This window comes from Notamacropus eugenii, chromosome 6, assembly GCF_028372415.1.
Source record: "Notamacropus eugenii isolate mMacEug1 chromosome 6, mMacEug1.pri_v2, whole genome shotgun sequence".
NCBI lineage: Eukaryota > Metazoa > Chordata > Mammalia > Diprotodontia > Macropodidae > Notamacropus > Notamacropus eugenii.
Window position 1 is genome coordinate 317,035,517 of NC_092877.1, and position 15,545 is coordinate 317,051,061.

Consider the following 15,545-nt stretch of genomic DNA (forward strand, 5'->3'; position numbering starts at 1 on the left):
TCACCTTACTTAACTTATATGCAAAGTACATCACGTAAAACGTTAGGCTGGATGAATCAAAAGCCAGAATTAAGGTTGCCAGGACAACTATCAACAATCTCAAATATGGAGATGATACCACTCTGATGGCAGAAAGTGAGGAGGAATTAAGAAGCTTCTTGATGAAGGTGAAAGAGAAGAGTGTAAAAGCTGGCTTGAAGCTTAACATCAAAAAAACTAAGATCCTGGCAACTGGTCCCATCACTGCCTGGCAAATAGATGGAAAAGAAATGGAAGCAGAAACAGATTTTATATTCTTGGGCTCATCATTGCTGATGGCAACTGAAGCCATGAAATTAAAAGATGATTGCTCCGTGGAGGGAAAGCTATGCAAATCTGGACACCATAATAAGAAGAAATATCACCTTGCCAACAAAGATCCATATAGTCAAATCTATGGTTTTTCCAGTAGTGATGCATGACTGTGAGCTGGACTATAAGGAAAGTTAATCACAGAATTGATGCTTTCAAACTGTGGTGCTAGAGAGTCCGCTGGATAGCAAAAAGATCAAATCAGTCAATGCCTAAAGAAATTAATTCAGGCTATTCACTGAAAGGTCAAATACTGAAGCTTAAATATTTTGGTCACACAATGAGAAGACAGGACTCACTGGAAAAGACTCTAATGTTGGGAAAGATTGAAGGCAAAAGGAAGAGGTTGGCAGAGGATTAAAAGGAAAGATGTCAGAGATAAACTTGGATAGACTTCGACTGAACAACAACAATGAAGATGATGATGAAAAATGCTACTCACCTCTTGATAGAGATATGAAGGACTCAAGAGTGAAAGAAGGAGACACATTTCTGGACATGGCCAATGTGGAAATTTGTTTTAACTTTATGTTTTTGTAACAGGGATTTTGTTTTTTCTTTCATTCTCAAATTGGGTAGGGGGAAGTGGCAGAGAGAAGATAGGTTGTTGCTGATTGAAAAAAAAGAAATTTAAAAAAATTCACAAGAGAGTAGAAGCAATTTCAGAATGAGACACAGACAAGCTGGGCAGTGCTGGTTACCATAAACAAGCATTTCTAACAGTATGATAAAAAAGATGATTGCATATGAAACTGCAAATCCATTGTGTAAACTTGCTGTTCCTTTTTTTTTTTTTAATTTTTAATTTTTAATTTTTTAACACAGTTTATAATATATAAAACAATTCAAACTTTTGGTCAGGTGATACTTCTTTTTAAAGCATTTACAATACGGACCACAAAAGAATTTTTTTTTTTAAACATTAACCAACTGAGACACAAATAATATTTAAGTTGCTAACTTCATAAGCTCTTGACCTAATTATCTCCACAGTATTACTAAGAATTAAAGGACCCTAACTTATTGTTGTTGGTCTAAAGTCCTATGCCTAATAGCTTAATTTTAGACTTAACCTCGGATGTTCCCCTACCAGTAATCTATAACTGAATAGATCTGGTACTAAGCTTGCAAACCTTTTGACTATAGGAAATTGCAACCAAGAGTAGGGACATTGTAGGGATAATAAAGCTATTTTTAACAAAGAGGGAATTATTTCTGAATGCCAAAATCACAAGATTTTCCTCCCTGCCAATTAACCTATAGATTATCTAATAGCCCATTATAATAATACAGGCTTTTATTCAACACATTTAGAATAAAATTAATTCTATAATTCATTGCCTATTTATATATCTCACATATTACAGATTTTTAAGAACTTGCTGTCATAAGAGAAAAAATGTTGATCATTTTTGATCAGCCATGCTGATGGTTAGTAGATAAAAGGTTTTGGTGAAACTACTGATATTTTAAAAACATCCACAATGTTTCATGGAATAGGCCAAAGTAAAAAGACTCTCAGTTCATTTCTTCCACTGGCAGGCAAGGTGCTAAAATAATAATGTTGTTATCACCTTGGATTTGACTTGAGCTTTATAGTTTTTAAAGCAATTTTTTATGGAAAATGGAAGACTCTATCACCAAGCAAGAGATGGAAAACTTATGAAATGTAAAATGGATAACTGATTACACTAAATTGAAAAATTTTTGCATAAAACAAAGCCAATGCAACCAAAATCAGGAGAGAATCAGAAAACTGGGAAAGAATTTTTACAATTAGTATCTGTGATAAAGGCCTCATTTCTAAAATATATAGAGAACTGAGTCAAATTTATAAGAATACAAGGCATTCCCCAATTGATAAATGATCAAAGGATATGAACAGGCAGTTTTCAGAGGAAAAAATCAAAACTTTCTACAGTCATATGAAAAAAAAAATGTTCTGAATCACTACTGATTAGATACAAATCAAAACAACTCTGAGGTACCACATTACACCTATCAGATTGGCTAACATGACAGGATAGATCATACAACGTTTATCAAAGAGCTAGCCTATAACATGACAAAACAGGAAGATGATAAATGCTGGAGAAGATGTGGGAGAGTTGGAGCTGTGAGCTTATCCAATCATTCTGGAGAGCAATTTGGAACTATGCCCACAGGGCTACAAAAATGTGCATACCCTTTGACCCAGCAACACTGCTTCTAGGGCTACATCCCAAAGAGATCAAATAAATGGGAAAAGGACCCACATGTAAAAAATTTTTATAGCAGCTCTTTTTGTGGTGGCCAAGAACTGGAAATTGAGGGAATGCTCAACAATCTGGGAATGGCTGAACAAGTTGCGGCATATGAAAGGAACAGAATACTATTGTGCTGTAAGAAATAACGAACAGGAAGACTTCAGAAAAACTTGGAAAGATTTATATGAATTGATGTTGCATGAAATGAACAGAACCAGGAGAACATTACACACAGTAAGAGTCACAGTGTGCGAGGACTGTATCTGATAAGCTTAACCCTTCACAGCAATGCAAGGCCCTAAAACATTTCCAAAGGACTCATGATGCAAAATGCCATCCATATCCAGAGAAAGATGCTGGAACGCAGAATGAAACAGACTATTTTCTCTTCTGTTATGTTTTGGTTTTGTCGTGATTTCTCCCATTCATTTAAATTCTTCTATGCAACATGACCAATGTGGAAATATGTTTAATAAGAATATATGTGAAGAATCCATATTAGATTGCATACCTTCTTAGGGAGGAAGGGAGAGAAAATCTGGAACTTATGGAAGTGACTGTTGAAAACTGAAAACAAATAATGAATTTGGAAAAAAAAAACAATTCTGATTCTAGAAGCAATCTAATGAGGTAGGTAAGTAAAAGAATCATCTCAGTTTTGTAGGTGATAAAACTGAGGCTTAAAATTTAATGTAATACACCTGGTTTGGGGTAGAAATAATATTTAGGACTTTCTTGTCTGGCATTCCTTCTGCTCCCAATAGTGAGCTAGTCTAAGAGCAGGGATATAAAGGTAGGAAATAGTCCCTGGATGTGGAGGCCATCTAGGAGACTTACTTTACATGAATTTTTGAAGCAAATGGAAAGACCAAACAGAAGAAAGACATATACTAAGATATAAACGTGTATATTCACAGGTCAAAATAATATTGATTAATTTGCCATACATCCCAGAAAGAGGCATACTTTTTACTGTATCCCTAGGTACTTAGTCACATACACAGAATCTCAAATTAAATAAAATTAGATCAATTTAAAGGGTGCAAATACTTCAGACGTGATTACCTACACTACTCTTAGAAAAACTATTTCTGTTTGCCACTAAAAATATTACTAACTCTGTAAAGGTTTTAGTTATGCTTTACTTTGAGATATGTTCATTTTTATTCAACTCACCAGAATCTATAGGGGCTTTTGATTTTTCTGCCTCCAGAGATTCCAGATTTTCAGGCATATCTTGCATATCATCCTCTGCAAACCCCGTATCTGGACTGCTGGTAGGCTTATCATCGTCTTCATTAGTCAAAGACAGTGAGGCTTCTCTCTTACTTATCTCCAAGACAGCTGCCAGAAGTTCATCTTCACTCATTCCATCAAATCCTGAGTTTCCCAATTCAGATTTATCTGATTCCATTTTGCATTTTTTTGAACCCTATAAGTGGAAAGCACAGAATTACATAATCTAAACAGTTCTAAGGGACCCAGGTTGGCCATCTAGTCCAACACATACCTAAGTAGGAATCCTTTCACAAATATCCCTGAAGTAGTCATCTGGCCTCCACTTGAACACCTCCACCAAAGCAACTCATAGTCAACTTCTAAATAGTTCTAATTGTTAAGAAGTTTTTCCTTATATTAGGCTTAAACCTATGCTTCTGAAACTTACACCAACTATTCCTAGTTCTGTTTTCCAAGCTCAAGCAGAATATAAGCTTTACTTTACATATAGCAGCATTCCCAACACTTGCAGCTATCATGTCCCCCTACCCTCAAAGTCTTCAGATTTAAGCTTCCCAATATCTTCAACCAAACCTCTCATCATCCTTACCACCTCTGTTGGAGAATTCAATTCTCAATTTTCTCAGACCTGACCACAGTATTCTAGATGTGGTCTGATTAGGGTAGAACGCAATGGAACCATCACACCCCACATTCTAGAGTCGGATACTCTTCCTTAATGCAGACTAAAAGTGTGTTCTGGTTTCTAAGCAGCCATGGCACCCTACTGACTCATCAATCTTTAGTCCAATAAAACAATGAGATCCTTTTTGCATGAACTGTAGTCTTAGCCATGCTTCCCACACCCTATATTTGTGAAATAGATATTTTTGGAAAGGGGTTCAAAATGATTACAAGCAATGGTCAATATACACTCAATAGTGAAAGAATGGCCATTTATTTTTTCTTTACCATTTTATACATTAGTAGAAATTGGATTTCTTTGATTCATTAACCAAAACAAATACAAATGAAGAATAAAAATCACATAATCACATAATCTTCCCAAGATTTATTCAAAAATATATTTAATGTTTTGCATCACTGCACATGTATAACGTATATCAAACTGCTTGCCTTCTCAATGAGGGGGGTAGAGAGGGAGGGAAAGAGAGAATCTGAAATTCAAAATTTTTAAAAAAAAATCTTTAAAATAAAAAAAATCTTTAAAATTGCTTTTACATGTAATTGCAAAAAAAAATTTAATGAAACAAAATAAAAAGAAAAAAATATTTAAAAGTTAATGAAAAGTGAAGAATTGTGGCTTTGAACGTCCTTTTAGTTTTCACTCAAAGTGGTTATCATCCAAACTGAGCCCCAGCTTTAATATTATGTGGAAAGAGGTTTACCCTGCCACAACAAAATGGCCTTTTGAAATAATTCTGTTCTAATGAGGGAAGTTCAAAAAAATGTTCATGAAGTGCTCTTCCCTTGTAAAAAGAGATAATCCAAATGTCTCCAGTACTCATGGATCACTATGCTATTAACATATCCAGTGACCTTTGTAATCTGGCTTCTGATCTCACCATCCAAATAAATTTATTCTCTCCAAGGTTACCAATCACTTCTTAATTGCCAAATCTGATGGTCTTATCTTAGTCCTCATCTTCCTCAACTTATTTTTTTTTTAGGGGCCAAACTTGTTCTTTATTGCCTCATATATTTTTTTATTAATTTATTTAACTTTTAACATTCATTTTCACAAAATTTTGGGTTCCAAATTTTCTCCCTATTTGTCCCCTCCCCCACCCCAAAACACCAAGCATTCTAATTGCCCGATCACCAATCTGCCCTCTCTTCTATCATCCCTCCCTTCCCTTGTTCCCATCTTCTCTTTTGTCCTGTAGGGCAAGATAACTTTCTATACCCCTTTACCTGTATTTCTTATTTCCTAGTAGCAAGAACAGTACTCGACAGCTGTTCCTAATACTTTTGAGTTCCAACTTCTCTTCATCCCTCCCTCCCCACCCATTCCCTTTGGAAGGTAAGCAATTCAATAAAGGCCATATCTGTGTAGTTTTGCAAATGACTTCCATAATAGTTGTGTTGTGTAAGACTAACTATATTTCCCTCCATCCTATCCTGCCCCGCATTGCTTCTATTCTCTCTTTTGATGCTGTCCCTCCCCAAGAGCGTTGACTTCAAATTGCTCCCTCCTCCCATTGTCCTCCCTTCCATCATCCCCCCGACCCTGCTTATCCCCTTCTCCCCCACTTTCCTGTATTGTAAGATAGGTTTTCATACCAAAATGAGTGTGCATTTTACTCCTTCCTTTAGTGGAATGTGATGAGAGTAAACTTCATGTTTTTCTCTCACCTCCCTTCTTTTTCCCTCCACTAAAAAGTCTTTTGCTTGCCTCTTTTATGAGAGATAATTTGCCCCATTCCATTTCTCCCTTTCTCCTCCCAATATATGTCTCTCTCACTGCTTAATTCCATTTTCTTAAGATATGATCCCATCCTATTCAATTCACTCTGTGCTCTCTGTCTGTGTGTGTGTGCGTGTGTAATCCCACCCACTACCCAGATACTGAAAAGTTTTAAGAGTTACAAATATTGTCTTTCCATGTAGGAATGTAAACAGTTCATCTTTCGTAAGTCCCTTATGACTTCTCTTTGCTGTTTAAGTTTTCATGCTTCTCTTCATTCTTGTGTTTGAAAGTCAAATTTTCTTTTCAGCTCTGGTCTTTCCATCAAGAATGCTTGAAAGTCCCCAATTTCATTGAAAGACCATTTTTTCCCGTGAAGTATTATACTCAGTTTTGCTGGGTAGGTGATTCTTGGTTTTAGTCCTAGTTCCTTTGACTTCTGGAATATCCTATTCCACGCCCTTCGATCCCTTAATGTAGAGGGTGCTAGATCTTGTGTTATCCTGATTGTATTTCCACAATACTTGAATTGTTTCTTTCTAGCCACTTGCAATATTTTCTCCTTGACCTGGGAACTCTGGAATTTGGCCACAATGTTCCTAGGAGTTTCTCTTTTTGGATCTCTTTCAGGTGGTGATTGGTGGAATCCTTGAATACTTATTTTGCCCTCTGGTTCTAGAATCTCAGGGAAGTTTTCCTTAATAATTTCATGAAAGATGATGTCTAGGCTCTTTTTTTGATCATGGCTTTCTGGTAGTCCCATAATTTTTAAATTGTCTCTCTTGGATCTATTTTCCAGGTAAGTTGTTTTTCCAATGAGATATTTCACATTATCTTCCATTTTTTCATTCTTTTGGTTTTGTTTTGTGATTTCTTGGTTTCTCATAAAGTCATTAGCCTGCATCTGTTCCATTCTAATTTTGAAAGAACTATTTTCTTCAGTGAGCTTTTGAATCTCCTTTTCCATTTGGCTAATTCTGCTTTTTAAAGCATTCTTCTCCTCATTGGTTTTTTGAACCTCTTTTGCCAATTGAGTTAGCCTATTTTTCAAGGTGTTATTTTCTTCAGCATTTTTTTGGGTCTCCTTTAGCAAGGTGTTGACCTGCTTTTCATGCTTTTCTTGCATCTCTCTCATTTCTCTTCCGAGTTTTTCCTCCACCTCTCTAACTTGATTTTCAAAATCCTTTTTGAGCTCTTCCATGGCCTGAGCCCATGGTATATTTATTTTGGATGTGTGGGATACAGAAGCCTTGACATCTGTGTCTTTCCCTGATGGTAAACATTGTTCTTCCTCATCAGAAAGGAAGGGAGGAGATATCTGTTCACCAAGAAAGTAACCTTCTATAGTCTTATTTTTTTTCCCTTTTCTGGGCATTTTCCCAGCCAGTAACTTGACTTCTGAGTTTTCTTTCCACCCCCACTTCACCTCCAGATCTGCCCAGCCAGCGCTTAGGGTCTGAGATTCAAATGCTGCTTCCCAGCCTCAGGGCTTTGGGTGGGGGCAGGGCTGCTATTCAGTGTGAGATTAAGTTCAGGTGCTCAGGTGGGGGCAGGGCCACCTCATGGGGCTCAGTTCCCTCAGGGGGGTTATGCAGAGACCTTCAACAATGGATCTGAGCTCCTGCCTGCTTTGGGAGCCCCTGTCTGCCACCGTCCCTGTTGCAGCCTCCAGAGGGGGCCCGAGCCACGGGGACACCCCACTCTCCTGTCGGCCACCCAAAAAGACTCTCACCGACCCTTGTCACCTATGGGTGGAGGGACCTGCGAGGCTGCTGGAGATTCTGTCCCTGAAGCCTGCTGGGATCTGCCCCGCTTGGTGCCGCACAGCTAAGGCAAGGCTGGACTCCGCTCTGCTACGGGCCTTTCGCGTCAGGTTTTCAGGTCTCTCTGGAACAGAAATCTCGTCTGCTCTATTGTTCTGTGGCTTCTGCTGCTCCAGAATTTGTTGGGAGTTCTTCTTTACAGATATTTTATGGGCTGTGGGTTCGGAGCTAGCATATGTGTGTCTTTCTACTCCGCCATCTTGGCTCCTCCCCATCTTCCTCAACTTATCTGCAGCATCTCACAATTAACTGCTCTTTCCTTCTGGATATTCTCTCATTTGTAAGGTTTTGTGACACTCTTTCTCCCAGTTCTCTTTTTCTGTCTGAACACTCAATATGTTCTGTTGATTCATCAATAATCAGACAAGATTCTGAACTAGGCCCTCCTCTTTTCTCTATGCTATGTAACCTCATTAGTTTCCTTATCATCTTTATGCAGATGAATCTCAGATTTGCATAAACCCTAGTCTCTCCCCTGAGCTTCAGGTGGTCTCCCTGCCTCAAGCCTCGCCCCACTCCAGTCCATACTCCAAACTACTGCCAGTGTTTTTCCTAAAGTACAGATTTCACTGTCATTCACCTACTCAACCACCTCTGATGGCTCCTGACTGTCTCTAAGATAAAATATAAAATCCCGTTTAGCTTTTACCTCTTTACAACTGGCTCCTCTCTATCTTTCTAGCCTCACTTCCTTCCTACTCTGACCCAACCACCCTGTCTTCTTTCTTTCTCATCTATATTATCCCATCTTTTATCTCTGAGTCTCCACACTGCCCATCTCCCTTGCCTAGAATGTACTACTACCCTTTTACCTTCATGTCACATAATTGCCCTCTTCCTTCAGGACACAACACAAGTTCCATCAAAGAGCCCTTCCTGGACTGCCCCCCAAACCCCATGTGGCTATGTACAGACAGTTTTGAGTCTAATGCTAAGAAAGATAACTGCATGGAGCCTGGGAAGAGAGGGGGAACTTCCCCAGAATACATAATTGCCTTCCACTGCTCTCTATGGCTTAACGAGAAAGAAACAGAAAGGAAAATTTGGTCCTTATGTCTCTTTTGTTTTGAGCTGTGCTTGTGGACTGGAGAAAACAGAATTCTGTTGAAAGAAATTCTGATTAGGCTTGTCCATAATGCCTACAAGGCCAACCAAAAGAGTTTCAGAGTCATATGGTTCAAAGGAATTGGTTGTCACTGAGTAAGGCCATACTGAGATAGCCCTTGTTAAAAAAACTATGACACATTTTCAGCTCCTTGTTCAGGGTGGTTATGATATAAAAGTCTGTTCCTAGTTCATCAGCTTCAGAATAGAAGACTGGTTATTTGTGGCCAGAGAGGATCAGAAGGGGATCAGATGAAACCAAGTGGCTTCAAGTGGTACAGATTATTTCTGACAGACCAAGATTTTCAAGTCTCCAGTCAAGATTGTGAATTGCCCCAGGAATGTGACTTTCCCCATTTATTTGTCTTCCTGCTAGGTTTCTTCAAGTGTGTGGTCCCTTTTCCCATGAACAGAACAAGCATTTGTGGGGATAAACGCCCCAAGGTCCATGGGCAGATTCCGATGTTCTGAATATTCTTGCTTTTGCTCTCAACTGAATAACTATGATATGTGATTATTCCTGCTTTAGACTTCCAAGGAATATTATTTTTCATAATAATAATAAAAAAAAAGAACTTAAGTCTCTTATGAGCAGAGATTGTTTCATTCTTCGCATTTGTACCCCCAGAATCTAACATATACCTGCTATAGGTATTAATAAATGACTGCTCATTAAAGGTTGATCTATGATTCTTATTAGCCACAATCTGAAGCCCAGATTGAATGAACTTTTAAAAGTCTTTTACTATGACTTCCTCACAAATAAGCATTTTGAAATAAGCACATAATTCTCTAAAGACCAAAAGATAAAATGGTAATGTAGAACTCATAACAACTCACATTTCTTAAGAACTCTGTATAACATTCAGAAAATCAGAAACTCTTTGCATCTCAGTTGTTCAAAATAAAGAGGTTGGTTTTAGATGTTCTAGAAGACCCTCTCACTCTCTCTTAATTTTGAAGTCTATGAGCACAAGCTACCAAACTGTATAGATTACTGAGCTAGCAAGGGAAAGAACTCTCTAATTTCAAAAAATTTAGTACCTACCCTTATCAATTTTCTGAACCCTTATTTTGAAGACCATATGACTGATTTCATGTGATAACAGCTGATGCATAAATTTTTGTCACACATTTTCATGGAAGTCACTTACCTTTTCCAAGTCTTCTTGTTGCTCCCTGCCCGGCATTTCAAAAAGTCTCTGACTGAGGGCCACAGAACGTTTTAGCAGCTCATCCTCACTGTCTGAATCAATAGAGAATCCTATGGAGCTCTTAGATTTGAATGTATATTTCCTGCAAATTTTTAAAAAAATATATTTTCCAGTTCTGGATAATTTATCTTTGTTATTCTTTTTAGGAACATAAACACTAATAAAAAAAAAAAAGGAGCATTTTCCAACTCAGAAAAATTTAGTAGAACATTTACCATTTTTGTGCTAACTGAAAATTACTTAGCTGAAAGCTGAAGATACATCTATATATATTTCCTTCATTCTCAAAATACTGCTCTCACTTTTTGTCTTTTTTTCTTCTAATGATTAATTCCAATGAAACATTTATTATATTTGTAAACAAAGTACTTTCAAATGTATTTCATGCAGACATGGCAATGAATAAATCTAACAACACTATGCATGGGATAATTCACTCACTCTTTTAATTAGAGCAATATCACAATTATTAACAAGTCAGATTTCAGGAATCCAAAATGTAGCTGGGGAAGTCAACAAAACAGGCTTTGGGAGAAGATAGCAATCATTAAGGTCAGGCATCTTATTCCACAAGAGAGGCTTGAAGTCATCCTTAAATTCTCATTCAAAAAACTGTGTATTAAATAATGCAATAAATTAGAAACAAGATAATACACTGTCAGCACTGAGGATATACAAGTGATAGCTAATACATGGAACAATAAAAAGCCCAAAGAATTATAAAAACAGATTAGCTTAGAATAATTTAATATGGGGCAGTCAGGCCAACATCCCTCAAGACTACATTACAGTAAAGGACAAAATTGACACTGTTATAAACCTATGTCAACAATAAAAAAAATTGTATCTAATGTATTTAGTCTAAGACAGTTCAAAAATGTGTAATACATTTTAGGAATATTTTCATAAATGGGTGAAATAAGTTTGAATACTTAAGAACTCGTATGGAAAATTTACTTAGTTCAAACACCTCATTTATTTGACATCATCATAAGATTCATTTTTACTTCTAAGTATTCTGGACACCATAAACTAAGCTGAAAAAGAAATAAGGAAATGTCCCAAAGAAAAATCTCTCTTTATATAAATTAACATAAATCAAAACATTACCCCTGCAAAACAGAACAGGAATGAAATGTAAATGCAAATCTAAATTTGCAAACCATAAATGAAAAAAAAATCAGGAAACTAGGAAATAAGATACAGCAATGCTCTGCATAGAAACACAGTTTTAAAAAAATATATAAAAGTCAGCAATCATACCAAATACTTTATGGGAGATGGCAGCTCCAGAAAGTGTAATTAGCTTGAATGATATCCAACCACTGTGTGATCTTTCAGGTTTTTTGGGGGAGGGAAGGGGGTGGTTTGGTTTTTTTGGGGGGATCTTTCAAGTTTTAATAAAACTGAAATGGAAACGTCCTATTAATGACGTCAATTCTGTATCTCTGATTTCATGGTCACCAAGGAAACCTCCAGACACAAAGTGTCCAGGTAAATACTATGCTGAAGAAGGGGATTATTTCCTAGTAGCCTATGCAGAATCCATTAGATGCAATAAATGATACTATAAAAAAACCCAAATGGCTTTCTTGGTTCATAAACTAGTCTTTTCTAAGTTTTATCAACATGCTTAGCTTGCCAGGGCCTAATCACTGATAGGAAATGTGTGTGATAGGAAATCAGCTTGCAGAACAAAAGACCTCAGAGCACAGATGCCCAGATCAAGAAATAACAATGTCCAACGAAGTCATCTTTTTGTGACAACTGTAGTGATTTGCTACAGAGTACATCCCATTAATAAGTAATATATTCACAGATGATAGCTTGTCTAAATTAAAGAAAAATATTCATATACTTGCTCATTTTCTAAAGAACTGGGGAAGAATATTTGTATCCATAACACTTTCAGATTTTGAGTCATTTAAGTCACCTGGAATTAACTGTATTGAAAAACAAGAACAATAAAATTTATTTTATGACATTTTAGAAGACAGGTTAAATTTTGAGACTGCTGACTTTTCAAGTTACTCACAGTGAGAGGTATAATATTCAACACTGGTGATTCCAACCAACTCTTAGAGGACGAGTGCATTAAGGAGAAGTGGAACTATCTCCTTCTTTCCTTGGCCAGCTCTAGCCCTTTAAATTTTGTGGGAAAGCAATAAAATTTCTGCAACATAGTACTCCTCAAGAATATACTTTCCAAGTCATTCTCAAAATCCCTCAAGTTCAGTGACTAAAAATCTTGAAAACTAATATTAACAGTGACTCCAGTTCAAATTTGTAAAGAGCTTTAAGGTTTGTTAGGGGCTTCAAGGGCATCACTACATTTTATCTTCACAACATCTTGAGAGATACAGCTACTGTAATGCCCATGGTACAGAGGAGCAAACCAAGGCCCAGAGAGATCAGGTGACTTGCCCAGAGTTACAAAGCAAGTCTGCGTCTGACATGACACTGAATCTAGGTCTTTATGTCTGAGTTTAGATTGCCTCTTGGCATGTGAGCATGTAAATATATTGTATCTGTATCTACACACTCATTTTAGAAATAAAACAATCAACATTAATATTGATTTTCCTAAAAAAATAAAAATCTATAAACAAATTAGATTAATTCTGAAATACCCTTAAATTTTAGGCTAGAAAATGCCACAAAAATATCAAGACAACTAATGAAAAGAAATGCTAGGCAAGGTGGGCTAGCCCTACCAGATCTCAAATTGTATTATAAAGCAGCAATCATCAAAACCACTTGGTACTGGCTAAGAAATAGAGGGGTAATCAGTGGAACAGGTTAGGTACTCAAGACACAGTAGTCAATGAATATAGCAATCTACTGTTTGATAAACCCCAGGACCCCAGCTTCTGGGATAAGAAGTCACTGTTTGACAAAAATTGCTGGGAAAACTGGATAACACTGTGGCGGAAACTGGGCATAGACCAATGCCTTACACCATACACAAGAATCAAGTCCAAATGGATAGATGATCTAGGTACAAAGACTGATAAACTGTAAACAAATTAGGTGAGCAAGGAACAGTATATCTGCCAGATTTATGGACAATGGAGAAATTTATGACCCAACAAGAGATAGAGAACATTATGAAGTGCAAAATGGATAATTCTGATTACATTAAATTGAAAAGTTTTTGCACTAACAAACCCAATGCAACCAAGATGAGGAGGGAAGCAGAAAATCAGGAAAGAATTTTTGCAACTAGTGTCTGTAATAAAGGCCTCATTTCTAAAATATATAGAGAACTGAGTCAAATATACAAGTCATCCCCCAATTGATAAATGGTCAGGATATGAACAGGGAATTTTCAGAGGAAGAAATTAAAGCTATCTATAGAATTATGAAAAAATGCTCTACATCACTACTGATTAGAGAGATGCAAATCAAAATAACTCTGAGGTACCACATCATACCTATCAGATTGGCTAACATGACAAAACAGGAAAATGATAAATGTTGGAGAAGATGTGAGAGAGTTGGAACCTTAATTCATTGTTGGTGGAGCTGTGAGCTGATTCAACCATACTGGAGAGCAGTTTGGAACTATGCCCAAAGGGCTACAAAAATGTGCACACCCTTCGACCCAGAAGTATTACTTCTGGGACTCTATCCCAAACAGATCATAGATATGGGAAAGGGCCCCACATGTACAAAAATATTTATAGCAGCTCTCTTTGTGGTGGCCAAAAACTGGAAATCAAAGGGATGCCCACTAACTGGGGAATGGCTGAACAAGTTGTAGTATATGAATGTAACGGAATACTACTGTACTATAAGAAACAAAGAACAGAAAGACTTCAGAGAAGCCTGGAAGGACTTATATGATCTGATGCTGAGTGAAAGGGGCAGAACCAAGAGAATTTTGTACACAGCAACAATCACAGTGTGCGAGAAATTTTTCTGGTAGATTTAGTACTTCATTGAAATGCACGGACTTAAAAAATTTCCAATGGACTCTTAAGGCAAAACACCTTCCACATCCAGAAAGAACTATGGAATTGGACTGCAGATAGAAACAGACTATTTTCTTTTGCATTATGTTATGTTATGTTTTGTTTTATAATTTCCCCCATTCATTTTAATTCTTCTATGCAATATGCATTTAATAGGAATGTACATGTTGAACCTATATAAGATTGTATGCCATCTCAGGAAGGGAGTGGGGAGGGAATGGCAAAAAATCTAAGACACTTGGAAGTGACTGTTGAACACTGAAAACAAATAAAATAATTCAATTTTTAAAAAGAAGAAAAAAGAAAAAGCCACAAAATAGAAAGCAATCAAGTCTAAAACACTCACAGGCTTGTAACAGAATCTTAAGGGACTGTTTTGAATCCTGTTTCACTGTTAAAGTTTGCTCTACACTAGGTAAAATACCAAACAAAATATGGCCAATAAGGATGACAACTGCAGAATTATGTAAAGTGGGAAAAAAAATGAAGAAAACAGGAGTTGAAGAAGAGAACAAATCAAATCCTCAAAAATCACAAGGTACACAGGAGATACAACTAACCTTGAAGGTGTAGAAGTGCTGATGGTGCAGGAATTCACCATTTGGGATGCTTTCAATGGCCGAGAACTATCACAAAATTAAACAACACATATACACACATACATGTTATATACACAAATGCAGTTACAATCTCCAGAAAAAAACAAAAACAAACTTTTTACTTATATCCTGAAGTCAATCACTCTACAAGAAGCCCTAATCCCTGACAGATCAATATCTTTGACAAACACAGAGTAGGCTGATGCATTCTATTAAATATATTGACTACTAAATAAATCAGAGAGAAAAATACAAATAATATTATTACATGCTCTCTAATCCAATAATTTAACAGTTAGACACAAATGGCAGTAAAGGTCAAGCAACAATATGGATAAAGATGACTTTAAAAGGGCACACACAGGGAAAGGTCATGCCAGAGACACAAAGAAGTGACAGGAGAATCATACTGCTGCTGTCTTTTGAATCATCACTAGTACTGCAGAGTGGAACAGTGGAGAGCAGTCTATACAAGAGTCCCAGAAAGAACTCGGAGCAGCCATAAACAAAATCATTTTCATATTGCATCTCTTTCTTTAACAGTCTCTCATATCAGGATGCCAAATATTAACTGCAGTGCACCATTTA

The 15,545-nt window shown here is 36.8% G+C and overlaps 1 protein-coding gene across 9 annotated transcripts in view; it reads right to left on the reverse strand.

The window, feature by feature from the left end:
- Positions 1 to 15,545, reverse strand: part of USP37 (ubiquitin specific peptidase 37) — a 77,997-nt gene that overhangs the window by 25,123 nt on the left and 37,329 nt on the right. For all 9 annotated transcript variants that reach the window (XM_072617772.1, XM_072617771.1, XM_072617773.1 and 6 more), the window contains 3 exons: positions 14,919 to 14,984; positions 10,325 to 10,466; positions 3,774 to 4,029 (listed from right to left, as the gene is read on the reverse strand). In XM_072617772.1, coding sequence (XP_072473873.1) covers positions 3,774 to 4,029; positions 10,325 to 10,466; positions 14,919 to 14,984 — 464 coding nt within the window. The remainder of the gene's footprint in view (positions 1 to 3,773; positions 4,030 to 10,324; positions 10,467 to 14,918; positions 14,985 to 15,545) is intronic.